The sequence below is a fragment of the Rattus rattus genome, chromosome 2, assembly GCF_011064425.1.
Source record: "Rattus rattus isolate New Zealand chromosome 2, Rrattus_CSIRO_v1, whole genome shotgun sequence".
Classification (NCBI taxonomy): Eukaryota; Metazoa; Chordata; class Mammalia; order Rodentia; family Muridae; genus Rattus; species Rattus rattus.
This window is the reverse complement of record NC_046155.1, coordinates 60233775-60261602: the sequence shown is the minus strand read 5'-3', so window position 1 is coordinate 60261602 and position 27828 is coordinate 60233775. Positions and strand designations below refer to the sequence as shown.

Below are 27828 nucleotides of genomic sequence, written 5' to 3'. Positions count from 1 at the left end.
TTCTATTGTGAGGACTGCATCTTACCAAGTTCCTTTTCATTGACTCTGGGCCTGCCCCTTAGTGCCTAGGGTGCTTTGAGTGATCTCACGCAATCGTCACAGCCCTACAGGACAGACAGAACTTGCAGCACAGAACCCATTGTAAAGGCACTGGCATTTTAAAGGTGGTCTCTGCCAGAGCTTTGTTCTGAGTGTGAGGACCACCCTCCAGCCCTTCCAGAAATCCGGTCCTGTGGTCGGTGGACTCTTCCTTGTCCTATCACCTGTACTTTAGTCTGGTGATTTTCATGTGGTCTTTGAGAGGGTACTTGCTTGCTATCCCAGTCTGGGTGCAAAAGTTTCAGAGGACTTAGAGGATGAGTGCGAAAGGGCCAAGGGAGGTGTTCTCTCCATCCCAGACATAGGAAGAATGTGCTCTGGGGAGAAAGGACCTTGGAGTCTGAGGCTAGAGAAACACACAGGTGTTGACAAGAAGTCCTTTGTTGTAAGGGGCCCAAGTATTGACAGATGCTGCGGGGCAGCAGGTAGACCCTGTCTTGTGCATATTTAACTATGATGTTCCTCCTCACTTGGGAACAGATCAACCCTGAGAGAAAATTGGTCATGCAGTTTCTACTTGTTATATAGTCAAGGTCATGGCCTAGTAGGACTTCTATCCCCCTCCTAAAGTCAGCTAGCATCTAAAGCTTTCATTTGTTGTCCCCTCTCTCCAACTCCTACTCCACCACACTGCTGGAGAGAGTTGTCTGGATGGGAAAACCCCAACTGGCTGAGAAGAGGATGATGCAGGAGTACCAGCAGCAGTCAGTGAGCTCAGGCTCCATTAACGTTATCTGTAACAAGAGCATCTAGGATGAAGAGGGAGAGTTAGGAAGTCCCACACCTGTCTTACTCTTACCAAATGCGGTTGTCGTCCTTTCCTATGGCTGGAGAGACAAAGAAGGTTTTCCCTCATTCCCCACTAGTTTTGCTTGGGGTTGGTGACAGAACCACCGTGTCCCCCGCCACCTCTTTCCTAATCACGACAGTGATGATGACCCAGCACAGCTCCTAAACATACCATGGGTTAGGCCTGTGCAAAGCCTCCTCGTGTGTTCTCAGAGAAAAGGCTTGGTTCAGGAGAAGCACACACAACTTTGGCCTCCAGGTTTTCCTGCGCCTGTGTGGCTCTCAAGTGTCAGCTCCGCCATGATTAACAGAAGAAGCTCTTATGTTGCCCCATACCCAGGTCCTGTTTCTACTGAGAAATAACCTTGTACCAGGGTCCCCTAACTCAGTGGAGATGGCAGCTAGTTTTCCTGCCCACCTGCCCACTGCTCATAGAAGTCCTTAAAGCAGGTTCAATCCTGTGACTACAGGGTCACGGTCATCCCTCCTCATGAGGGATCTTGAGAGCAACTTGCATTCGTTCATGTTGCCAGGGCCCTGTCTTTCCAATCAAGTTGGAAACTTCCAGAAGGCCGCCTCTGCCATTTTGCTTTCTCCCAGGTCACTCCCACCCATCCCTGTCTTGCGTGTTTTTTCCCACTTCACGTGTCTTTCCTTCCTCTAAAGTGGGAGCTGATGTCTTTTACTCCTTCTCAACCATTCTTGACAGAAGATTCTCCTAGGACTCTTTCCTTGAAGGATCTTACTTCCATGAGCTGTGGCCACAGGCTTGGACCAAACAGCCCTTGGCTTTTATATACCTAGCCTGGCCACCATTCCTGGTTGCTGACTCTGAGAGACCGTTTCTTATTTCAGACCTTCTGTAACTTATACCTCAACCGTTTCCATGTGCAAGATGGTAGCTAGGTCTTCTAAGCAACTAGCCAGCCCCCTTTCTCGGAAAGAGTTATGGTTTTACAGGAAGCTGTAAGCCAAGTGACTCGAGCTGCTCTTTTGGGATCTTCTAGGACAGCCGTGTTTCTCTTCCCTGACAGGCCATGGAGAAGTAACACTTCTTGGTGATGCCTTTGGCATCCTTCGCTGTGGCAGGAAGCTGCTCTTCCTGTGTTTTATGCCTTTTCTGTCTATTAAAAGAGACTGAAAGGGGAGCTAAAAGGAAACATGGGAAGAGAGCTAACTGCTCAGTGGTCCCTGAACTGGGGAGGCGCTGGTGGGCAGTGCTGGAATCTGCCTTCTTTTCTTTCTATCCAATTCCTCTTCCTTGATGTTAATGCAACTTGTGCCCTTCCTAGACGTAATAAAAGAAAATGAAGACACGTTCTGAAATGAAACTTGACTCTAATCCATTCATCATCTAATACCGGCCTCTTTATCTTCTCTGCTACCTAATCTGGTTAAATGTCCCTGTTGTAGGATTTTAGTGAAAATCCCCCATTGGGAATAGGGTTTTTTGCAATTGGATTACTCTCAGTAAATGGCCCAGTAGTTCGCTTGTTTCAGCTTAATTTTTTTTTCCCCTTTGTGATCTTGCTGGGCTGAGTTATAGCCCAGCATAAGGGGGAGGGGGACGGAGCACTCGGGGGAGGGGAGAGAGGCCAGGGTTTGTGGAAGGCCCGGGGAGAAGGCAGTGGAGAATGTTTGAGATGTTTTTACTTTCTTTGTTTTCTGCTCTGCCCCAATACAACAAGCACGTGCACTTCATCGGCCAGAACTGCCCATTTCTCAAATGTATCCTGTGTATTGGCTCAATTCATCATTGTCCAGTTAATTTATGAGTTCTCCCTGACAGCCCCCTGATGAACATGCGGGTGCTGGCTGGGTCAGAGCTTTCTGGTCAAGTTCAGTCTCCCGTTCCAAGGTGGGGTGGGGCTTTTCATCCAGGTTGAGTGTGAGTGGACACCTGCTTGCTGCGCGTCTGAGAGCCCGTGGAACTAGCAGGGTGGGTAGGGAGGCTAGGGTAGCTCTCTCTAGTAGGCCTGACAGATGAAAGCCTCAGCTCTCCACCCACGTGCTGATGGGAAAGAGCAGCATCTTGGGTTCCAATGGTGATGCAGAGGTGCTCAGAGGTGGGCCTGAAACAGACCAGCGTGGAGAGCCAACTGCCTCCCACTTTTAAATGGATTAGTGAGGTGGGGAATTGGCAGAGTTGAGGGCATCTTGTGGCACCAAGCTGGGAGGGTGTTGTAGGGGACGCAGGCCCTTGCTCTGAAGCTCTGGGCTATGGAGACCCAGCTCACCGCGTATCCCTTTGTTCTCCCTCTCTCACAGTCGAACAAAGTGCCGGTGGTGCAGCACCCCCACCATGTCCACCCACTCACACCTCTCATCACGTACAGCAATGAACACTTCACCCCGGGAAATCCACCTCCGCACTTACCAGCTGACGTAGACCCCAAAACAGGTAAGTTGGGGAACTGAAGACCTCTGGAAGGAGCCTGGGCTGGGCGTGATTCTCACCTGGGAGCTGATGGGTCAGGAAGCTCTTAGTGGGACTAGATCCTGGTGCGTGTGCTGGGCTGTGTCTCCTTTCTCCTTGGAGAGATCCACAGGGGTAAGGTTTATGTCCGCACCTTTGGAAACGGCTGCTTGGGGAGCCTGGTTTTGGGTACCTTCCTAAGCAAACTAGATAGTAATGGGATTACAGCATGGTTTAGAAGGGGTCCGGCCACTTGGGAGTGACTACGGTGCATTCTTAAGGGACCACATCACCCAGGGTCTCTGTTCCTTGCAGATCACTTTGCTTCTTTTCTTCTTCCGTTCTGACATCTCAGATGACTATTGTGAGCCCATTTTACAGATGTACAAACCGAAGCCTAGGAAGGTTTCCTCAATTCATCCAGCAGTGTCTTGAGCAGAGGCTGCTCACTGTATTCAGCCTCTACACCCGTCAGGGAGAGCAGGTCTAGCTTATAGCGCCCCCTATGTAAGGGTCTAGTATTGCAGGCAGGCTCTACCCACACAGCCCCTCCGAGCCCTCTGTGTGGATGCTGGATGCAGCCTGGCAGTTTGACTGGCTGGAGGAGGCGGCCAAGCCTGCCTGAGGCTCCGCCAAGCACAAGGCTACACTTGCAGCAGGCAGCATCTCATTTGAATAATGGTAGACCAGGGAATAGCTTTTAAATGGTTATCGTAAACCATATGATTAACGTCTAAGGAGTGTTTATTTTCCTCTGCGAACATTCTTTCAAGTGTGCAAATGGCTCCGTGTAAGGGTCCAAGCCCTGCTAATCTGTTTGCTTTCTGTAATAGAGAGAAAGCAATGTCTGCGTCGAAATGTCACCCGGGGAGACTTAATTTACAGATTAAAAGCTTCCTGAATGAATTTCTTGAAAAATGAGATAGTTTTCATCCCTGTCCTGTCCCTTCGATCATGGGTTAGTTCTGACGCACTGAGTCCATTTTGCCTCCCCGTTGGACTGGGCGGCTGGACAGAGTCATTGCTCTCCAGCTAAATTGCTCTCAGGACTCCACTTCCTGAGGACGGATGGCCAGATGTGCGTCCTGTGCAGATAGGAAGTGAGCTGTGGTGTATGCTTTCAGCATATACGTCTGCAGGCCTCGGGGAGGCTCACGGCCCCTCCGGCCCATGGAATACACAGTCAGCAAGTGAGGCCAGTACCCACACTTGCCTCTGTCCTCCACAGGGTCCAGAGCTGAGCCCACCAAGCCTGCAGCTGCTTCTGTCGGTTCAGTTCTGACTCCTGGGGGAAAGACACCAACTGGTACTTGGTGGTTTCTGCAGTCTCTCTTCATGGGAGAATTGGCCCTCTTGAGGAGTTGGGTCTTTCAAAAGAAATCAGGTCACACCTCTCTGAGTCATAACTTAAAGTGAGTTTCTAGGCTGCCTGTAATCCCAGCACTTAGGAGGCTAAGACAAGAAGGCTGTGAGTTCAAAGTCAGTGTGGCCGTGCAGTTGGATTCCTGTCTCAAAACATTAAATTTAATTAATTATTTAAGCCTTACAAATCGGAAGTATAGCTCTCACACAGGCAAGCCATCCGAAACAAAGGGTAACAGATCCAGTTCTGAAGCAAAAGGAGTTTATAATTATGAGCTGCTCACCCGAAGCACACCTGTCTTTTTATTTTAGATTTTTTTTTGACTTGAAGTTATCACTTTAGTCATATGAGGCAAAAAATACCCAAGATGGCGTCTCCTTGGTCTCAATCAGTCAATCACCTCAGCCCATCTAGAATGAGCTAACTCACCATGCAAACAGAGCTGTAGGAAAAAAGAGAAGAAGGCTGGGATGGTCCTCACCCCCAGAGCTGGGACTGGCCTCCAGCTGGGATTTGAGAAGAGCCAGCCCCTTTCTTTATAAGCTCCTTGCTCCCCCTCCCTCCACAGTCCCTCTTCCTCCGTACCTAAAACTCACCGCTTCTTCTCGCAGGAATTCCACGGCCTCCGCACCCTCCAGATATCTCTCCATATTACCCGCTGTCGCCCGGCACCGTAGGACAAATCCCCCATCCGCTAGGATGGTTAGTACCACAGTAAGCAGTTCCAGTTTTTAATTCCCTTTTTGTTTCTTGCATGAACATGCTTATATGTTTGCATGTGCATGCGTGTATTCGTGTGTGTTTGTGTGTGTGTGTGTGTGTGTGTGTGTGTGTGTGTACCCGTGCATATGCATGAGTGTGTTCACATGTGCACATGGCTGAGGGACAGCTGATAGGACAACACAGGGAAGATACTGTTGAGGTGTCCTGTGGGTTTGCAGAAGGGTTCCGCCATTTCAATGAGTGGCATTGAAAAGGGTCAGTGGTAACTGTCACCGGGAACCCATCGTCCCCAAAGATGTCCAAAAGCTACTCTGGGAACTACAGAAGCCTAGCATGACTCTTTTGGCAGTGGCAACCCAAACTGGGCTTGTGTTGTCGGGTTGAGCTCTCTCTTTTAGATGCTGCCTCTGTGGCAGCAAGGGAGTGGGGAGAGGAGAATCCTGGTGGTGAAGTCATCTAAGGATAAGGCTGAAGGGATCTCAGTTACCACTCAACCTTCACCCTCAAGGCTGATAGCAACAGTGGAAGGAAGCTCATGTCATCTTCCCAGCATCTCTGGGATTCTTTGCATGGCTAATGCTTCAGCCAGCTATGGGGACCCTGAGGGACAAGTGGATCCCTCCCTGAAATATTCGGGGACCGGGCTGCATGAACGCTGACCCTGGTCCCTGGCAGTGCTCACATAATTTGACCACAACTTGCAACTTAAAAGTACGGTGTGTTTAGAAATCAGAGCAGAAAGGCCCTTCGTGTCGGCAAGTCTACCTTGTACTGCATGTGCGTGAGCACGCACGTAATGTTGGACACTGGTATGTTTCTGATGCATCTATTTCTCCATTTTTATCAGTGACCTCTAGCATTAGAAAACACAGGGCAATGTTGGGTGCTTGAAAAAGCAAATCCTGTCAAATTTGGGACTTAGGGAAGGCAGACTTTTATAGCCTTAAAGACAGTAAAATTTAGGAATAGGGTCCCCTTCCCAGTCTTTTTCTCTAGTGGAACAGATCCTGTGCTGTGTGCGCTTCCTTGTTTGTCTAAAAACAACAGGTTGTGTTACGCAATAGCTACACTAAGTGGCGTGTGGTTTCTGTTTCTTTGTCTTATTTTTGTTTGGTGAGGTAGACAGGAGGGTTGGACCTACCGCTTCTCCACCGGAAGGGACCGAGCGAGCAGCTATACTTCAGTCATCCCTTGCTGCTGATGGGGGGGGGGGGGTTGGGGGGAGGGATACTGAAGGCGAGATAAAAAGGAATAGCCAACTCCGACAAGCCTCTGTCAGGAAAAGTTGTGTGTCTTTCATGAGGATGCAATTCTGCATGTTGCTGTATTTTTTAATTATTGTAATGAGGTGTGATTGTCTATTGGTTACCCACAATTCTTCTTGGGGACTCTCCCCCCCAGAAACTCTTGTCAACACTTGTTAATTTGACAAAAGGCTACAAATTAAGCTCTGTTAATTTAATGTTTTCTCACCGAGATCTAAATACCAAAAGAGGCCCAAAGCGCAAGTGAAGTCCTTTGATTCGCTGTCCTTTATTTTGGTATAAATTTACATTCATTATTGTCTTCCTTTGGATGTGGAGCCCTCAATTAGTGTGATGGCTCCATTAAAGCACGCAAGCCGTCGCCTTTAATTATTACAACAAAACACCTAGTCTCAGCTTGGGGAGAGGGTCTCTATTGACATAAGCAGAGGTTATAAAATTTAATTAGCCATTCCTATCAGATTTATGGCATTCAAATTGTTCTGTGTTTCTTCCCTTTGATCCTGCCTGTACAATCCCCAAGATTTTTGTTCCGATCAAATGAGGATAAAGCTCACTGTACGGAGAGAACGTCCCCCTCTTCTTCCTTCCCTTACGCCCACCCCCAGCCCTCATTTCTAGTCTCTCAACTTTTTTACACCCCCCCCTTTTTTTTGTAGGCAAGGTCAGCCTGTGTACCCAATCACGACAGGAGGATTCAGACACCCCTACCCCACAGCGCTGACAGTCAACGCGTCTATGTCTAGGTGAGTTGCAGTGACCTCTCATGAGGTCCTCGAGGCAGCCATCGGGTCATCCAGTGCCCATGGACACGTGTGGTTACAAACCACTGTTCATTAGACTTCCCTCCTAGAAAAGCCCAAAGAGTTGCCTTGACTTTTCAACGTAAATAACAGCGAGCTAAGATTTCGGGAGTCTATCCACGGAGCAGCACAGTATCACAAGTTAAGAAGGCAGGGGTGGGGCTGGGAGAGGTTTGGCAGTTAAGAACACGTGATGCTCATGAAGCTGGGTTCCGTTCCCAGCACTCACATGGCAATTCACAACCATTTGTAATTCCAGCTCCAGGGGATCCAGTGCCCTCTTCTGGCCTCTGCTAGCATGTAGCACACATACCTGCAAGCACATATACTCACACACAGAAAAATAAATAACTCTCTAAAGATAACATCAGACATCGGGGAGAACACCTAGAATAGCGTCACTTTTGAAATCATCATTTCTCTGTCGTCCTCTGCTGGGTAAGGAAGGAAGAAGTGAAGATTATGTAATAATTATTATTCAGAGAAACTGAGGAAACACTGGTGGGTGTTTTTTGACCATTTCAGATGCTGGTTCAGAGTCAGATATAATAAGCTATACTCTGGCCCCTCAGAGCAATGATATCCAGTAGAAACTTGATGGGAGCTACACTGTATCTTGTATTTTCCACTACTTTTACATTTTCTCTCCCTCCCTCATTCACATATCAAATCACTATAAGAAGGTCACTCTCCCTTCCCCCCATTATAAAATGTTTTCAGTGACACATTGTATCTGCCATTGGCCTGCACCATGTTGCTAAGTCTTTGAAAGTTGTAAAGAAACTCTGTCTGCATCCACTCCTACGGACTCATACTTAAACATATATACACTGTCTATATGTATCCCAGGACTCATTTTCCTCTCTCTAATTAATTCTGGCTAATTTTTCAGTGACTGCCAGTTTATTTACAAGCTGGTTGGCAGCCGTACATTTAAGTAGTCACTAATTGCCCCTAATGATAGTTTTAGTTTCTGTTCATCCGATTTTCCGTTGAGTTAATTAAATCGGTGGAGGTTTAGACTTTCCTGATGGGCTGAAGCAACCGATCCATTTTGATGATGCCACATGATTCAATTAGCACGCAGTACACGGCAAGGATGCTGTCCCCCGGCCTCTGTCTCCGTGGTCTGTGGCCAACACAGGGAGCCAAAATGAGAGAAGAGCCTGAAAAGGTGGCCTGGCATGCTTTCTTTCCTGCTTGCAGGAAAGCAACTTTTGTCGAGGGGACCGGCCCCCACTGAGAGGAGCATGGGGCAGCGTGGCTGAGTTTATAGTGAACGAATGACTATGGTGCAGCTTGAAAGACCCATTCCCCGCGTGGGATAGATCATCTAAATCTCAGAATCCATGCCCGTAGGAGTTAGGTAGGAAAATGATTTTCTGCAGCCTCTTGGCTGGAGAAAGTAGAAAGGTTATACTCATTAAATAATGTCGTCACAGTCCCTGTAAAGTGTAGGAGCGAACGGGGAACCTCCTGGGAGGAGAGGAGAGCGGGGTTGCTTATGATCCCAGCTCCATCCCAGCGTTTACAATGCCGCTCCGATTCTTCGTCCTGCTTGTTTGTTCCGAGTATCCAGGGGTTGAAAGCGGCAAGGTAATCGTAGGATGGGGATTGGGGGTTAAGCTCATTGATTGAATTATCATTAGGAGGCTAGCTGGTGATTTATAGGTTGCAGAGGGTGGAGGGAAAAAAGAGGGGTGGCGGGGAGAAAGGTTAGAGACTGGCAGTACGGGGTGGGGTGGGGGGAGGTGGCCGATTCCCCAGGTAGGCCAAACGAAAGGTAGCTAGTTAGAAAGCATATACAGCAAATTAAATACATTATTGCAGTAATGGGGCGACAGAAGTATAGGTCTATTATACGTATGGCAGTTATAGCAAATGCAGGCAGCTTGCCCTGTTCCAGAACACCCTTTGATATTATTCTATTCAGCAGCAGGGCCAGGACTTCTCAGAATTAAGTGATGGATCATTATACTTTAAACACCATGGAGAAGCCTAGATTGGCAATTAAACAGCTCTTGCTGACACTCACTTGTGCCACCCTGTGACCCCCTTTAGATTGAGATGTTGGAGCTCGGGGCCCTCAGCCTGCTAAATTGGGCAAGGCTCTTCTCCTGACGAGAGCAGGCCCTGAAATCCGCCGGCTTCAAAGGGAGCGAGATCATGTATAAACCATAATGTAGGTGCACCGTGGCTCACAAAAAATAAGGCAGGAAGAGATGAAATGTTACAAGTGCGAGGGGGGGTGGGGGGGAGACGAGAGAATAATGACGACCCGTGCGCGACTCAAAGCAGGACGGCTGCACGGGAAAATGCATCCCACAGCCTGTGCATAAAATCAAGGCCGGCAGATGACGTGCCGCTCGCAGAAACGTGTCAACAGTGAGGCAAAGTGAGAGTGAGCGCGAGAGAGGCCCCTGAGACAGCCAGAAACAAAAATTAGTTGTCCTTAACAAGTTAAGGGTCATCATTATATTCTGGCTTCCAGCCATAAAAGCAGACGGGGGTATGTAATGAGCTGCTTGGAATTTTTTTTGAGGGTGTTTCATAAGGCAGCTGTCTGCAGAAAGGGGGTTCGTGGGTGAAGGTGCACGCGTCTTGTGTGAAGATGTGCACACAGTCTCTCAGCTGTTGTGTCTTTTTCACGTGTGCCAGCGTGTGTGGAGGTCAAGGTGCACTCCTCATGGTAGCACCCAGATCTGTGCCAACCCCAAAGTGTCCCTGGTCTTGTTGCCTGCCTCGTGTGTGCATGTACACGGAGATCACAGGGTCCCACACTAGGTTTCTGTCCTTCTCTCCCTCATGTGTGTGTACATGTAGTCTCACACTGCGGGAAAAGGACATATGTATTGGAGACCTTCGCAGTAAGCTCCTCTCTGCCTGCCCTTCACTCAAGGGTTTCCAAGAACTTGTCTTCTTAACTGGCTTTTGCTCTGTGGCCTGGGAGCAGTGGGAGGAACCGATGTGGCTTCAGAGCTCAAGGGCTTGCTTCTCCCTTTCTCAGTTTTTAGGGGCAGGGGTGTTGGTTCTCTCTCTGTCTCTGTCTCTGTCTCTGTCTCTCTCTCTCTCTCTGCCTGTCTCTGTGTCTCTGTGTCTCTGTCTCTCTCTGTCTCTGTCTCTGTGTCTCTGTCTCTCTCTGTCTGTCTCTGTCTGTCTCCTCTCTCTCTCTCTCTCTCTCTCTCTCTCTCTCTCTCTCTCTCTCTCTCTCTCTCTCTCTCTCTCTGTCTCCCCGCCCCAATCTCTCTGATTCCTATTAAATGGTATAATTGTTTCCACACTCCAGTTCTGCCTTAAGTTTGCAAAGGTGACTAGAGGGTGGAGTTTCCGAGGCAGGTGTCTACAGCGGCTCTGGGGACCCTGGGAAGATCAGCGTTCTCTGTGGGTATATTTGTCTCTGTTAAGATACACTGAGCCTTTTCATTCTTCAAGCTTTTTGAAATACCTTTTCAAAGGAACAATTTACATTATTTGTTTCTATGATCCACTTACAGAGGAACTTTGTAAACAAAAACCAGAGCCCTGTGAAATACTCACTGTGGCAAAGGGGTGAAGCTTCCCTGAGACCCCTCTCACAGCACTGACTTTCTCGAGAGCAGGATGTGGGTCCATGCTGGTCCCTGGGTGGTGGTTGTCCTCTTCTGGTTTGGCCTTATTAGAAAAGTAGCCATTGCTTCAACCCAACTTCGCTTTACCTCACGTCAGCAATCTGTCCTTCTCCCGCTTTGCCCTGTTTTTGTATGCACTGTGTGCTACTCTAGTTGAGAAGCTCTCTTCCTACCATAGAAACCAAACTTCATCATGACATTTGGCAGCCATCTGTCCTGGGTAGCTGATAGTCTGCAGATGGAACAGTGGAGCTTAAGAGTAGCGTTTGTGTCCTGGCAAAACTGTGTGTTGGGAAATGTCTGTTTGAGGACTGAAGTGTGTTCTGGGGAACCTTCCCAGAAGTAAGTGCTGTTAGAGGAGCTTCTCACTCCTGACTGTTTTTCCTAGGATTACAACCTTTATTATTTATAAGGCTTTTGAATGATGCCCCGATAACCTATTAGGCAAGAGTAAGAATTTTACTTATTGGAGAAAGGGCATGTGAATCAGAATTCAGTGCTTGTGTGTGTGTGTGTGTGTGTGTGTGTGTGTGTGTGTGCTCACACTCGTGTCCACTTTTCTAAGGAATGAATACACACATATTCAAAATGCCCACGATTTAAGATGAGAGTCGCGCAGGACTCCCTAGCAGAATATTTCTCTCTCTGCTGCACCCTCTCATTCTGCTCTCAAATGGTGGGTCCAGCAATAAAGGAGAAAAATAAAAATTGGATTGCACTCTGTCACCAGAGTGAGGCCCAACGAGGCATTCAGAGCATCATCAAGACATGCATGCACACTTCAACCCCATTAATATTTTATTTAGCTGTCAATATACAATGAAAGATGTCACCTGTTCTTCTAGAGCTGGTCAGGACTCAGCAAATCACTCTCTTAGATGCTGCAGATTATGCCTCAAAAACCAAATGGATGTGCGATTCCCGCTGGTAGTCCAAGCCTACTTTTCTACCCAAGTACATCAGTTGAATTCGTCTTTTGCTAAAGATGTTAAAAATCGTAATGTCTCGTGTCAGTAGCAATAATGGAGGGGAGGATTGGCTTTAATGACATTATGAGAATCATTATGTTTAATTTATCACTAATTAATGCTGACAGGTTTCATATGTCTTGGGTTGCTTTCATGTGAACGTTACTGCGCTTTTATTTTTTTTTTTTAAATTGTGTGTACACATCCCTCCTCATTCATTCATTTTGATTCTGACGATTTACACAGCTTTCTGTCTTCTAGGTTCCCTCCCCACATGGTCCCTCCCCATCACACTCTGCACACGACCGGAATCCCCCACCCGGCCATTGTCACACCGACAGTCAAGCAGGAGTCCTCACAGAGTGACGTCGGCTCACTCCACAGCTCGTGAGTGTCACCACGTTGTTGTTTCAAGGTCGGTGTGGCCTTTGTGATAATAAGCTACCATGGCGGCCGCTGCTTGGTGGCTTTCTGGCCAGCACCTCCTGTTTTGATCCTAGTGTGAATCTGGTCCATATGGGCCTCTGTCTTCCCAATAAAGGAGGAAAGGTCTCTAGTGGGTCTCTCTGATTGTCGCACTGCTGTTTCACACAGAGATCTCCATGGTGTATGCTCGAATGGAGTGGGGGTGGCAGTCACTCTTTGCTAACCCCAGAATAGGACACTGGGAGCTTGGTTCTGCAAGTAGAACAGGAACCCCCCACGAAGTTGGGTCCACCACCCTGAGAAAGCGCCTATTTGGGACTCGAGAGGAAGTGATTTCAGAATGTCTCCAAAGCCCTGCCTCCTCTTCCAACTATTAGTGCATGGTCTTGGGGGTGGGGTGGGGGGGTCTGAAAGTGAAAATGAACTTTTTATTTGAAAGTGATGCCAGGCCTGGGGAGGAAGGAGGAAGGAGCATGGGCTCTGCTTTGGGGGAGGTTGACTCCGTGGTTGTTCATTGGATGGTATGCGCCCATCTCCTTTTGCCTCTGAACAGAAAGCATCAGGACTCCAAGAAGGAAGAAGAGAAGAAAAAGCCCCACATAAAGAAGCCCCTTAATGCATTCATGTTGTATATGAAGGAGATGAGAGCGAAGGTGGTGGCTGAGTGCACATTGAAAGAGAGTGCAGCCATCAACCAGATCCTCGGGCGCAGGGTAGGTGGTCCCACCATAGAGAATGGCCCAGATTGTGTCAGGGGTTCCTGTCCACCTCCTTCCCTAGAGCATTTCTGCCCAACCCTACCACTTTGAATCCTGGTGTGGTTTCCGTTTGTCAAGCCCTTAGAACGGCATTTGGGATAGCCACATCCCTAACCTTTCCTGTCACGGATACAGCAACGGACGGGAGGGCATAGAGGACAGACATGCTTTCTTTGAGGACCTCTGCTAGTGCGAGGACCCAGCAAGCTGTCTGTATCCGCACATTCCACCATGTCTGGATGGACTCGTGCCCCCCGCCCCCGCCCCCGCCCCCGCCCCCAAAGCATCGAGTCTCATTTATCGCCACAGTGTAGATTGTGACGTTTCTGTGTCCTTCTTTTCGTGTTCCATGTTCCCCGCAGTGGCACGCCCTGTCCAGGGAAGAACAGGCGAAGTACTACGAGCTAGCCCGGAAGGAACGACAGCTTCACATGCAGCTGTACCCTGGCTGGTCTGCACGGGATAACTATGTACGTGGACTGCTTTTTGGAGAACTCAGTCTTTGTGGATAATACTGTGTGTCTGCAAGGACCCAGAGGATGGCTTTCTGCCTGCTTGAACCAGGCCTTGAGATCATCCATTCTGTCCACTACTGGAACCTGTCCCTGACCCCTATTTGAGGAGCTTGGCGGAGACTGATTTGGGGTGTCTGTACCTCTTTGCCTACCCCTTAGAAAAAGTGGAGCTCTGGAGTGTATCCTAAAGGACTTAGAGTCCAAATTAAGCCATTAGTGCCATCAGTGGTCCTCCTTCATAAAGACCACACTACCTGCAGGAGCTGTTTTACTTCTCACTCCCTCCTCACAGGTCTTCAGTAGGGTCTGCAACCATGGGGAGGAAAACCAAACACACATCTACCGCCAGGCTATCCTAGGAGTTGGGAGCCTATTTCATCCTGAGAAAGGCATGATGGGAATATCCCTGAAAGCAGCCAGCAGAAGTCATCTTTGGGTAGGGAAGGTGAAAGGACTCTGGGCTCCACGGAGGTAGAAAAGAGTGTGTATCTCATGACACGTGTGTCATGTGCTTTTGGCCTCTGTTGCCTGGTCTTCTGTCGTGCCTCTTAGACATCACCTTAACACGTCTGTTGTTCTCACTTCTTGCGTTGACGTCGTACAACAACTGTGCTCTTCTCTGCAGCCCTCTGTTACTTCTCACTAAACATTCCTGATCCTGCATTTTGCCCAGCAGGTCTGAGTTGAGGCCTGGGCAGGAATCACCTCTCACTTTGTCTCTTTTTGGCATCGTAGTTGGTTTCAAAAAACGTCTCTTCCCGTCCACTCTGATGTTAAAATCAAACCTGGCTTGCAGTCAGCACAGGCTGACTCCTCTTCCCTCTCTGGAAGGTCAGAGCCAGGAGAATGTTTGCCTGTTGGTGTCGTGGGGAAGGAGGATGGACTCCATCCCATTGGCCTCATCTGTGGAAGGGCTAACTCTTTCAGCTCCCTTCACTCTTTTACACCTGTAAAGCAGGGGCTGGCTCTCCATGTAGACAGGAGACTGGGCTGGGCTTTGTTGTCATGCCTCCTACCCATGATCCTCTAGGTCTCTATTCCTGGACAGCACTTCTGCTCCTGAGAGAGCAGCCCCTGGCATTAGCAGATCAGCATCATGAGCTGTTAGCGATGCGGGAGCTTTGTGCTTATTTTTGTGTGTGCACTGCTAGAACGGCTTTCTTCTGGGATTGAAGGGACGAGACGAGCAATAGAACCTTCCCATGGACTGTGTCCCCCCATTTCATCGCAGGTTGTAGCCTCAGCCGCAGACAGCTTCCTGACCACGTGCAGCTGTATCAGCTGTCGTTCTGACTTCTAATCATTCTTGGAGGTCAACTCTAGCTTTGGCTTATTACGGACCAATCCGCGAGTCATGGTATGGGTGTCTCAGAGCAGGATTCAGCTTCTCTATGGCTACCACATCCCAAGGCATCCTAGGCCACCCTGTCTTCAGAGGGCCTTCACATAAAAAGTGCCCAGTTTGTGAACCATGTGCCATTCACACTAGGGGCTGGGTAGATGGCACTCCCTGGGCTTGTGCAGCATGAAGTCTCCCAAAGAAACAGGCAGACTTGGTGGCAATGCCAGAAGCATCCACGTTGGACTTGCAGGGACTTGACTGTCCAAGGCCCTCTTGATGTGCTTTCTAGATGTTTCAGGTTTCTGTGGCACTTGCCCTAACTTCCCCTCACCACTGCACTGGGAGATAGCAAGACAATAGGAGCCACTGAGGTGGTGGGATGGATGGTTTAGAGGTGATTCGGATGGGGGACTGCAGGAACTTGATCTCGTCACACACGTGTAGGAATGCGTGTTTGCTCCCTCCTCCCATGCTCCGGGGAATGCGGTGGGGTGAAGCATCTCACAGCTGCAGCCTCTGAGAGTTTGGTTGTGGTGAGAACCAGTTGACATTCCTCTTTCACCAACTTGACTATGGAGGTTCCGCAGACAGCAGAGGCTACGGTGAAGCCCAGGAGGTCCTCCTGGGAAACCTATCCTGAGTCAGCCCTTCTTGGCTTTCCAGCCAAGTGGGGGTTGGCGCCTTTCTGTCACCACCTCAGGAAAGTGCACTGGAGCGAAACCCACTCTGGCTGCCCAGACTTGGCCTGTCCTTCTAAGGAGAAGCTAGCTGGGTACCATAGTAACAACTAGTTGACCCGGCTTCGCAGTAGAGCATTCCTTCTTCCTTCCTGTCTCAATGGCTGCATATGCCCGTTTCTTTTCTTTCTCTCATCCATCTCTTACCCTTTCTCTTTCTTTCGTTATATTTAAAGAGGAAGTAGCCTCCTCTTACATACTCATGTCCTCGTCCCATTAAAACCCCATCCCTGTCCACTTGGAGTTGATAGTCTGCACAGTGCTTTGCTCAACCATGGCCATGTCCTCACTCCAGGAGTCAGGGCACAGCAGAGAATTCTGAAGGGGGACCCTGAGATGGCCCTGGAGTGTGTTTGGGAGTGATACAGACACCCTCCAGCTATACCATTTCTCTTGAGTCTTTTTCCTGGCTCCTACGTCAGCTGTTGTCAAGCCTGGCTGTCCACTCTGAGGTAGCTGTGTGGCCTTTCCTCCCATTGTTTTCCCTTTGCATGACAAGAAACACAGAAGGATCTGGTATATAGCTGCACACAGGGCCACATACACTCAGATGGCCGTGAAGCCCTCTCTGAATACTTGGACTCACCCAAGCCTGACACAACCTTGGGGTTGCTACAGATGCATCCTGGTCCTTCTCTCTTTGGTGATGATGTCACTGTCCCTGGAAAACCTTTAAGCCAAGGTGGCAACATTTAGATATTCTCAATCATTCAGGTCTGTAAGGCTGCAGTTGCCTCATATGGGCTGGAGAGCCTTCCTGCTGCCCTGCATTGGGGCCAGTATGCCCCAGATCCTTGTTCATTCACTTGATGGGGTCAGGCTGTGGTCAGGTAATGACTTAAGGCAGTCTCTTCATCCTTGAGTTATCAAAGAACGGCTTCTGTGGAGAGCCACAGACAGTTCTTAGGGGAAGGCACGGCCCACGGCTGAGGGCAGTGCTTTGAGACCACTGCCTCCGCCTCGCCTTAGCTGTGGCATCTCAGGAACGTTCCCTAGCCTTCTCTGTACCTGTTTCCTTTTCTGTGCCATTGGAGCAATGATGACACGTGTGTTGTGTAGAGCTATTGCCACTTGGGTCATGCCTGGCTCCTTCTAGGTACTTGACAAACGCTGGTCACTGTTACTGTTAGGAGTGGCTGTTACCATAAGAAGCTAGACTTAAAACATTCCATAATCTTAACATTTGCCAGGAGCTAGCCATTCTCCCAGCATGGCAGCATGGGTTATACAGATGCTTCCTCATTTGCCGTGGATGGACTTACAATTCTTCAACCTCATGGTGGTGTGGAAGCGCATCCCTACAAACCATCCCGCCTTCCACATTTAAGAAAGTTTGCGGCCCGCGGCACAAGCCCCTCAACGCTTTGGAATGAGGCAGGCTCCATGGTAGATGTCTTTGCACAGCTGTAGGCCACTGGTGTGTGTTTAAAGCAGGCTGGGCTAAGCTGCGGTGTTCCAAGCGATGGGCATAATACATGCATTTGTGGATTGATGTGCCTGTTGGGGTATAATCAGAGGAATATATATATATATATATTCCTCCCCTCCCTCCCCCATCCCTGTTCCCCATCCCCACTCGGTACCCTATTTTTTATTGTTGTTAAAAAGAAGGATCACACCCCATTTCAAAGAGAAACCACTGTGTCAGGGGCACTTTGCCCTTCCTAGTGAGAGACTGTGGGACAGATAGGGCAGGTAGAAGGCTTCCAGATTTCTCTATGCCCTTGAAAGGATACTCATTCTGCTTCCTGCTGCGGCTCTCCGTCCCTCCCTGAACCTTCTTCCTTGCCTCCTTCTCTTTCCCTTTATGGAATCAGATCCTCTGGGTCAGGTTGAAAATGGATGAAGGCCATGAGGTCTTTCCCTATCTACCTGCTGGGTCCCTTTTTCTCCCAGGAAATGTGCGTCCCCACCCCATCCCCCCAGCTTCTCCCAGCTAGGGTTAGAGTAGACAGACTTGGGAGAGAGGGAACAGGGGGTCCCCTCTTCTGGCTTCCCCCCTCCCCCCGCCGTGTGAGCTCAGAGCTCTCTCAAGCCTCCTTGTCTGTTTCTTGGCCTAATCTCTTGCATTTCGTCTGTCCATCCAGGGAAAGAAGAAGAAGAGAAAAAGAGACAAGCAGCCAGGGGAGACCAATGGTGAGTGAGAAGAGTCAGGGTGGTGGAGGTTGGAGGACCACTCTTACGTCAGGCTTCCGTCTGGGGGAGGCAGGAGAAATCCAAGGCCAGGACATTGTGGGGAACCCATCTTAGGGAGCCTTTTTTGTTTATGCGTTTTAATTAATTGCTTCACGACTGCCCTTTTAAAGCGAGTAGCATCTATTGTTGCTTGAAAAGCCCGTTGTAATCCTAGCGGAATGTGTTTTTAAATAACTGCCAAGCCTGTGACTAGAGGGCCAGTGTCAGGCACGCCTCCACCGGGCTTTAGACAGCCCGCTTCTCCTCTGTGTGTCTGAGAAGGGGTGAGGAGGCTAGGGGGCAGGAGGGGCGTGTGTGAGTGTTGGGCTTTAACTGGGCTGTTCCTGGATGTTTCAATGCATGCCTTTACAGTGGTAAATCGCACCCATTTTAAATTAAGGAGGTTTGTCATTCAGTAGGAAGAATCTAGAAATACTGCATAGGCAATCAAGGTCCCTTGGAGAAGACCAGGCTTTTACAAACAAACAAAAAACTTTTGAAGACTTTGTGTAATTTGTTCTTTTTTTTCAGAACACAGCGAATGTTTCCTAAATCCTTGCCTTTCGCTTCCTCCGATCACAGGTGCTAATGTCCTTTGAGTCCTTAAAATAGTTTGATAAACTGTTATTTTTTTTTTCATTTTTCTTGCCATTTATAGTCTTATTAACATTAAACACATATGACATTTGAACATCCTTTTAAAACGATCATCTACACGGTTGCATTATGTTTCAGTAGATTTTTGTTGGTTTTATTTATTTATTTATTTATTTTTACTTTAACTTCTGTCTCATTTTATCTATTTTTCCCGTAACAGTTGTTTATGCAGCATTAAACAGTGGTTTAGAGCTGAAGTAACTGTGCAAATTGAATATGCAGTATTTCTTTAAAAGAGACTGGTAAAGAACAAAAAAAAAAAAAAATGGAACGAACTCAGTAATAAACCTCCTTAATCTAATGGCATTTTTTTTCTGTTGCCCCACTAAGTTTTCTCATGCCAGCATGCAATCACAGTATGATTCTTTTTTTCTTTGCTTTTTATTTATTTGTTTTTGTTTGTTTGTTCTTCCTTTCGCTTTTTGGCTTTTATCATCTGCAAATCTGCTAGAAGTTTACTGACCATGCCTGCTTCCAAGCCTGCTAGGAGCTCCTAACATTTAACAGCTCATGGCCTGTTTACCCTCTCCTCTCTCTTAATATTAATGAAAATAGATTTAAAAAAAAAAGACATCCCAAAAGCTGCAATATCCCAATACCCACAACCTTTTTCTTTCTTTATTTCTTTCTGTTTTGCTTCATTTTGTTCTGTGTTTATTTGTAGTTTTTTTTGTTTGTTTGTTTCTTTTCAAAACTGTGGTACTCAGAAGAAAAAGCATGTTATTAATTTAACCTTCCCTCCGCTTCATTTTTCTTCTTTGAGAAAAAGAAAATTGAGAGAAAAAAAGCAGAACTTTAAAAAAAAAAAAAAAGAGGAAAAAAAAACCTAATAATTGAAAGAGCAAGTTCTTGGCTATTACCGTCCCTTGGGCGGCTGGAACCGGATCTGACAGTCCTTGATAAGGGATACTGCAGCTTTATTTGCAACAGCTAATTGCACAAGTTTAATAAGTGTGATTTATTATTTTTTTACTTTTTTTTAATTAAAGAACGTTTAAAAGAAAAAGAAAAAAGAAAAGAAAGTCGATATTTTGCTATTAGTAACCCGGTCATTGATTTATTCCCTTTTTTTATTTTTATTTTTTCTTGTTTGTATCTCTCTCCCCCCCTCCCTTCCCCTTCTCTCGGCCTCCCCCTCTCTCTCCTTTCTCCCTGCCTCCCACTCCTCCTCCTCCTCCTCCTCCTCCTCCTCCTCCTCCTCCTCCTCTTCTGCTTGCTCCTTTCTTGAACTCATTCAGACCTGAGCGCTCCTAAGAAATGCCGAGCGCGCTTTGGCCTTGATCAACAGAATAACTGGTGCGGCCCCTGCAGGTGTGTATAGTCTCCCAGATTCGCTGTGCTGGTCTGCAGCTGTCTCTTCCGTTCCTTCCCCCTCTGGCCTGTTGCTTTGTAGCTTTATGTGTGGATCATAGGAAATACCAGGGAGCGGGGACCCTGCCAGTGTGTGGGCTCCACGAGGGATGTGCTTGTCTGCCAGCTGCCGCTAGCCAGAATGCCACTGTAAAACAGTGTGTGCCTCCTCAGGGCCAAGACTCAGACTCCAGCGTGCCCTCGACCAGGGAATGTTGCCTGCCAACCCCCTGCCTTGTGATAGCTCAGGATGTGGTCATCCTGGCCTAGGTAGAAGCCAATGACGTCACCTCCACACCCCCTCTTCTCTCTCTCTTTCTCCTTTTGTTTATTTTTCATTGTTGTTTTTGGTTTCTGGTTGTTTTCCTTTGTGTGTATGTGTGTGCGTGTGTGTTTTATTTTATTTGATTTATTATTATTTTTTGTTTTGTTTTGTTTTTTTGGTTTGGCTCATAGAAGCCCCTTCCTTTCAAACCCTTGATGAGGGACGATTGCCAAGTAGAGCCGAGATGATGCAGAAGACAATTAGTGGAGGTCTCACATCCAATTAAACACGACCCACCATTGTGTTGTATTTTTTTTTTGTGTTTACCTTATGCTAACAGATGCAAATACTCCAAAGAAGTGTCGGGCACTGTTCGGGCTTGACCGACAGACTTTATGGTGCAAACCCTGCAGGTACATGACCATTCTGAGGCCTTGGGAGCAATCAGAGCCTTCTATCCTTCTGCTGCCTTAGCGGGTCGATTTATTTTGCCCCCATTCACATCTACTTTCCCCTACCGGCATCAATAACTAATAAACTCTCATTCTTCAGATTTTCCTTGCTAATTTCATATCGTTTCCTTCCTTCCTCTTTCCTCCCTGTTCTTGTAAAGAACATGTCCCTGGTGGCAAGGGCTGACTACCATGACCTTAACACATGAAGACAGGTACTGAGGCTTTTCTTTTGAAAGCCAGCATCCTGAAACTGGCTGGCCCAGTGAATGACTGGCTGTCCTGCATACTGAGCAGAGAGCCACTGTGTCATCTCCCTATCCATGCTCCACCCCCACCCCCATCCACACCCCACCCCCCAGGTGCAAAAGAGTCAGAAGTTGAACTTGGCAGTGAGCATTCCCATGCACTTTTTTAAAAAAGAGCTGGGATAAGTGCACTGGGGCAGGCTGCTTTTTAAAAAAAATCAAAAACAACAAAGTAACAACAATGGAAAAAGCAGAAACAAAGTAACAACAGTGGGAAAAAAAGAAGCTGTTTCGCGCTTAGAGCCCACTTAACTGTGTGGAGGAGCTTGTTAGCTGACATTGTTTTACAGTGCTGAGAAAGTAGCGTGGCATTGAATGGCGTGCACCAGCTAACAGTCTGTGAGCAGCGACGGCAGTCAGATATTGTGATGTTGCCAGGTCTGCAGAGCAAAATGGTCAAGTGTTCCTGCAAGACTATGTGCAAGCTTAGTGTGGGTCCCCACAGGCATAAGACCAGTCCAGAAGAGTCCAAATTGAGCCCCTTGATCTGCCTGCAGGTTTTCCAGCCCAGGGTACTGGCAGAGAAGGTGTAGGTACTTCCTTCTTGGTGGAGGGATGCTCTCTAGTACCCAAACCCTTTCCTTTTCTTTTAATGACCACCTTCGGTTAAATTTGTTGTTTCTTTGTTCTGATACAAGCAGTCTTTGAATTTGGAATATTATGATGGTAGGTATCTCAATACCCCAAACACACATCCCTGTTCGTAGTGCCTCCTTGCGTCACGTGTCCCTCTTCCCCACCCCCCTGCCGTCTTCCGTGTCTAGACGTTAGATCAGATGTTCATCCCATCACGTGCATGCCCACGAGTCTGCTGTGTCTCTGAGTCCCCTTCTTTGGTGCCAGTATGAGAGATTGCTGACCACACAGACCCCAGGGGAGAACGAGCCAGAGAGTCATCACTGACAGAAGTTACACAGATGGCCCCAGGGGAGTAAGGGAATTGGGCCTTAGACAGGCACCCAGTGGGAGAACAACTTCCTGTGAGCAGATAACACTCGGAGATGACAGATCTTCAGAGCAGCCCCAGGGACTTCATGAAATGGTTGTATAAGAATGCTAGGTATCAAATTAGGATGAGCAGATGAGACACCTACTTACCTTCCATAGGTGATAAGTTGGTTAACACGTTACAATGTAGCACCCTGACATAGCAAATCGCAGTTGACACCATTGCCCCCCCCTCCCATTCTGTGCCCCACAGGGAGGCTAGTAGAGGTGTCAGCCCTCATAATTTATTCATAAATGGTTGTTTATGAACCTTTTTGTTTTCAGATTGGTTACTGCAAACTCAGACTTGGCCTTTTCTTCGGGAGTTATTCCTAACATTAAGAAGGATAGCCCACCCACTCCAACATCCCTCCTCCATCCTCAAATACAGCCTGTCTGCTTAGATCCATGGTGGGCTATCTTCTTCCAACAAGAAGGTTCTTGATACTTTTATCGAGAACAATAGCAGTTTTTCAGTCGGGTTTGTATTTTGCTTTGGCTGGATTGAAGCTGTGTCTCTTCGTTCCTCAGCAGCTTCTAAAACAAACGTTGGGGGCCAACTGCATCTCTGTTGTCAGAGAGGCTGAGGTGTCCCTGGACAGAGGGTGTGGAGTCCAGCAGGCCCCTGACACCCTACAGCCATCCTCTGGCCCTACAAAGTTCTACCTGCCATTTTTCTTCCGTTTTGGACATCTTTTTTAATGCTGTAATGTATTTGCAAGCTTATTTCTTCTTGAGGAGAAGCTTCCGAAATAGGACCAGTACACCCCCCCCCACACACACACACAGTGTATACAGGAGAAGTTAGACATGAGAGCTTATGAGACTCCATCTTCTAAAACGGGGGTGGGGGAGGGGTCATAGTACGGAGCTTGAACAAGGAGGTACCCATCCCCCGTTTCTTTCTTTACACATGTGCCACTGCCACACTGAGCTGGATGCTAATCAGTAGGACAGCAAATGACAAAAATCAACACACACACACACACACACACACACACAAGTACTTGGAAATGGAGGTATTTTCTGGCCCATCCAGATGTTTGTGTTCCAGCTACCTTTTGCCTCAGCCCACCCTATTTGGGGTAGCATTGGTCCATCATCATAGTCTTCCTGTCCTGTGTTCAAACTACGCCCCACACAGCCTCGTGATCTGGAAAGGGGGGTGGGAAGCATGAGGAAGGCCTCAGCAGTGCTCCTAGCCAATCAAGATTCTTAGGGCCTACTTTTGTTTGGAGTTCGAGGGAGGACATTTTAACCAGACTGTTTTGAGCCCACCAAGCTGCTTCCCCATCTTCTCGCCCCGCACTGTCGCCCTGACAGAGCCTGGAGGGCTGCTTCACGCTGCCCTAACCCCACCTTCCTCTCCTCTCTCCTGTTGCCCCCTTGCTTTCCTGGCTCATGCCCTCCCTTTGCTCATGCCCTCCCTGCCCTCCGCCTTCTTTTCTTCTCCCCATTTTGAAAATGCATGGAGATCCTAGTTTGTGAGCATGTTTTGATCTGCAGGCTAAGGTGGTTTAAAATGGAGAGGTTTAACTGTTTGTCTCACTTCCGGGATGGGAACAGAAGCCTTAGTCTGTGCTAGTCTATCCCAAGGAGGGAAAGGAAACCCATCAGACAAGGGTGCGAAAGGCCGTCCTTGCTCACCCTGAGTTCTTTCTGGTCTAAACAGATCCAGATCCAAGGCCACTTGTCCCATAGCTTTTGGAGGTCAGGAGGACTAAACATGTTCTTTCCCACCCTCCCCTCTTTTCCTACCCTCCCGACACTCTATAGAGTCTATGTTCCCGCCCCACCCCATGCTCTGAGGCTAGACCAGAAGAACTCATGCCGTAAGCCCCATCCTTGCAAATGCCAGAGACACTGTCCCATGGGGCTTTCCTTCAAGCAGGAGGCACCTTGAAAGTTCTTCAGTGACAAATAGCTGGCCTGTGCTTGTAGGCTAGGTTCTGGATGGAGCAGCACCCACTGTGGTTCTGACAGCTATGCTGAAGAGATTTGAGATGTTTCCAAATCTAAATTGTTCTCACAACATCGGTGGGTCAGTCCCCCGGGGTCACCTTTCCTACTAAGTAGGTTCCCATCAGCCAGGGATGGAAGTGGGAGGGGAAGGTTTAAAAGTCTCATGCCTGATTTCTTGAGCTCTTTTCCCCCCGACCTTATCCTTTGATGATAAATGAGAAAGGCTCTGAGATTCTCACTCCCACTTCCCACACAAATGGCTTGTGGGAAGATGAGGCTATGGTGTTGGCATAGGGCAGACTTGGTTGTTCTGGTTCAGACCCTGATCCCAAGGGCCCTCCTGTCACTTCTCTGTGACTGACTTGTGCTGTTCCCTCCACCCCTGGCCTCAGCAAGTTGACAAGGATAAGACCTTGCCCCTGCATTACCCCCCCCACCTCATTCCTTGCAACCTTCTCACCAAGGGGGTGGGGAAAAGGAAGCCCTGGATCTTTAAGGGGGGAAAATACAAAACCAAAAAAAAAATATTTTTAAACAACTTTGAATCTTAATTTTATCCACAACCTGCAGGCCATGTCAACCAGTTATTCTTGTACTTTTGAATCATTTTCTGTTTTTCTTATTCTCCCCCCTCCCCCACCTTTGTTTGCCTTCTTCTACCTTTTTTTTTCTTTATCTGGTGGTTCTAATTATTATTATTTTTTCTTTTTTCCGTTGGTTTTGTTTTTTTAGTTTGTTTTGGTTCGGTTTTGTTCTCCCCCACCCCCACCCCCCTCCCCTCTCACCTGATTCTGACCTCTCGATTTGGTGTGGTTCTTAACAGACAAGGCCCAAAGCGTCTCTGGGCGCGAGCAGCCTCACAGTGGTGGTGTGTTTAAACCTTTAAGCCTCTTGCTAGCGCTGCCTTCAGCTATATGGGCTCAACAGTCAGCATTCTGAGGGTTTCATATTGATAAGAGGCCACTGGGGAAGGAGCTCTTTTTTTCTTTTAAATTCACTGAGGCATCACTGGGGACTGGGGGGTGGGGTGGGATCATTGGGAGGGCAAGCAAAATGTGATGGGAAAAGGAAGATAATCCAAGCCCAAAGGGAGATAAACTATGTGAGTCACATAGGCAAACCCACTTCCCAGGTGAATGTGTACCACCCTCTACAGGTCATTTCCATCAACATGCTCAGTGGGGCCTCTGGGCGTGTCCTATGAGAGGAGGGAGGGCGTGGCTAGGCACCTCCTTCTCAGGAGTGGACTTGGGAGCCTCGTGGCCTGCTCAAGTCACTGCTTTTAATTGCTCTATGGCCTCGAGCCATGACTTGCAGGGGGTCATCCCTTAGGTTACATGAACTTGCTGCGAGCATTAGATAACTCTCTCCCTTGGCGTCTTTGCCCTTTATTCACAGATAACTCTCTCCCCCTGTTTCTAGGAGAAAAAAAAAGTGCGTTCGCTACATACAAGGTGAAGGCAGCTGCCTCAGCCCACCCTCTTCAGATGGAAGCTTACTAGACTCGCCTCCCCCCTCACCGCATCTGCTAGGCTCCCCTCCCCAAGACGCCAAGTCACAGACTGAGCAGACACAGCCGCTCTCGCTGTCCCTGAAGCCTGATCCTCTGGCCCACCTGTCCATGATGCCTCCACCACCCGCGCTCCTGCTGGCCGAAGCTGCCCACGGCAAGGCCTCTGCCCTCTGTCCCAACGGGGTCCTGGACCTGCCACCTGCCACTTTGCAGCCGTCCATGGTCCCTTCCTCATCGCTCGCACAACCATCAACTTCTTCCTTACATTCCCACAACTCGCTGGCTGGGACGCAACCCCAGCCTCTGTCTCTGGTGACCAAGTCTTTAGAATAGCTTCGCCTCCTCGTCCTCCGTGCCCCTGCTTGATTGAAGTGTTTCCTTCTGGTTCTTGGTTCGCCCTTCCCCCGCTTGGAAAGCTTTTTTTCTTGTTCTTTAATTTTGTGCCACTGTGGCTACATGAGTTAATGTTTATGGAGTTCATTGGTCAATATTTGACCCATTCTTATTTCAATTTCTCCTTTTAAATATGTAGATGAGAGAAACCTCATGATTCTACCAAAATTTTTATCAACAGCTGTTTAAAGTCTTTGTAGCGTTTAAAAAATATATAAATATATATATACATAACTGTTATGTAGTTCGGATAGCTTAGTTTTAAAAGACTGATTTAAGGAACAAAAAGAAAAAAAAAGAGAGAGAAGCAATTTTGAAGCACCCTCCAGAAGGAGTTGGTTCTGTATTATTTGTATTAAATACGAGCTTGCGAACCAATCACTTTCCATCCTGGTATTTAAACCACGAGGGCACGATGAATGCAGTGCCGTTTCTTTCTTTCTTTCTTTTTTTTTTCCTCCCATGTGAAACAACTTTTATTGTGATGTTACTTGTTATTGTTTAAATGTACAGAAACAAAGGGTTAAAATGTGTTAATATACCTTGTTCCATGGTGTTGTTCTTTTTGGGGGGAGGGGACGCTACTCAACATGAATGGAATCAACACTGTTGGACCAGTAGTATTTATTACTTTAGAGGTTGCTTGTCCGTACCTGTCTGTCCGTCGAATTTTAAATATTGTTTCCCTTTTTTTTTGAAACTGTATAAAGTCAACCCCCCCAACATAAGCATCTTATATACAACAACTCATTTGTACAAGGTTTTTAAGTTTATATATAAATTGTGTATATATTTTTTTGTTTCCTTTTCTTGACTTTTCGTTTGTTTGTTTCTGTATAAAACCCAGATGCCACCAAATGGACATTGATAGCTGCATTAAGGATCAGTAGCATTAACAAAAGTTGCTTTAAAAGCCATTACGTAAAACAAGACTTGAACATTAGCGAGAGGGTCGAGCAGAGCAGCCGTGGGAACCGCCCCGTTTCCCCTTGGACCTCCTAGTCAATTACCCTGTGCTCTTAGAACATGGACTGACCGTGTGCAAAACTTTTTATGTGCCAAAATTCTCAGTGACTTTAGCTTTCTCCCTCCTTTTTGATGCCGTACTTTCTGTTCGCCATGTTTTGCTGTGATGTTATATAGATAGATTTGTATGTAGTTTTAATGTCACCTATAACAAAATGTGTTTGGTAGCAGACTGTCCAGAAAGCATTTTAAATGAAGAGGTCTAAACCCTTAAGGGCCAAAAATTCTGTATATTAGATTACTCTTAAAATGAAAAAGAAAAAAAGAAAAAAAAAAAAAACCAGCTGCCGCTTCTGTGTACAAGTATGACATACGAGTAGGTAGCGAACTTTAAAAACAAGAGAACCTAGGCATGCCGATGTTGTAAAATGCTGTATAAAGCCGAGACCTGTCTTTTCAGTGCCATCGTAGTTGACATGAAGCGATTGTAAAACTGTCTCCGGTTTTCTCTGGTTTATTAAAATGCTAACTATAACAATTTTTTTTTGTGAATACTTTGAATGTTTCCTAACAGTTGTGGTGTTACCGTTCTGTTTGATGCTTATTCCAAGTTCATTTTTGGATGGTTTGGAAGCCATTTTGTAATGAATAAATGTCCATGCTGTACAGTATCTGTAGCATGCCGTTCTGGATTAATAAAAGCAACTTAGTATGTGCAGAAAGGCTGGTCGCTTTCTTCTGTGATTTGGGGTGGGGGTGTCTTCTTTTGGGCACTGGACTTTCTCTGGAGGAATGCCTCCCACGTTAGGGCTTGAGGTGGTGTAAGTAGCATGTGGTGGTGGGTGGTGGCCGGATGCCGTAAACGGTCTTCACATCTTCCTCACTCCCTCCACTATTCTTGAACATTTGGCCGCACCTGGTTTATGTCATGTCTCATTTGCAGTGAAGTGTCCTGTGTACCAGGGGACCTCAAGGTGTGTCTTCCTTA

General features: G+C 47.6%; 1 protein-coding gene across 50 annotated transcripts in view; it reads left to right on the top strand.

The window, feature by feature from the left end:
* Tcf7l2 (transcription factor 7 like 2) overlaps positions 1 to 27562 on the top strand; it is a 193106-nt gene extending 165544 nt beyond the window's left edge. For 10 of the 50 annotated variants that reach the window (XM_032892277.1, XM_032892271.1, XM_032892270.1 and 7 more), the window contains 10 exons: positions 3157 to 3289; positions 5279 to 5381; positions 7315 to 7401; positions 12281 to 12421; positions 13014 to 13173; positions 13581 to 13688; positions 17900 to 17948; positions 18519 to 18569; positions 20600 to 20672; positions 25391 to 27562. In XM_032892277.1, the coding sequence (XP_032748168.1) occupies positions 3157 to 3289; positions 5279 to 5381; positions 7315 to 7401; positions 12281 to 12421; positions 13014 to 13173; positions 13581 to 13688; positions 17900 to 17948; positions 18519 to 18569; positions 20600 to 20672; positions 25391 to 25814 (1329 nt within the window). In that variant the 3' untranslated portion in view covers positions 25815 to 27562. Of the gene's footprint in view, positions 1 to 3156; positions 3290 to 5278; positions 5382 to 7314; positions 7402 to 12280; positions 12422 to 13013; positions 13174 to 13580; positions 13689 to 17899; positions 17949 to 18518; positions 18570 to 19882; positions 19956 to 20599; positions 20674 to 25390 lie in introns of those variants that run through there. The other 40 variants (XM_032892297.1, XM_032892306.1, XM_032892301.1 and 37 more) reach the window with 20 other exon arrangements.
* Positions 27563 to 27828: the final 266 nt, after the last annotated feature.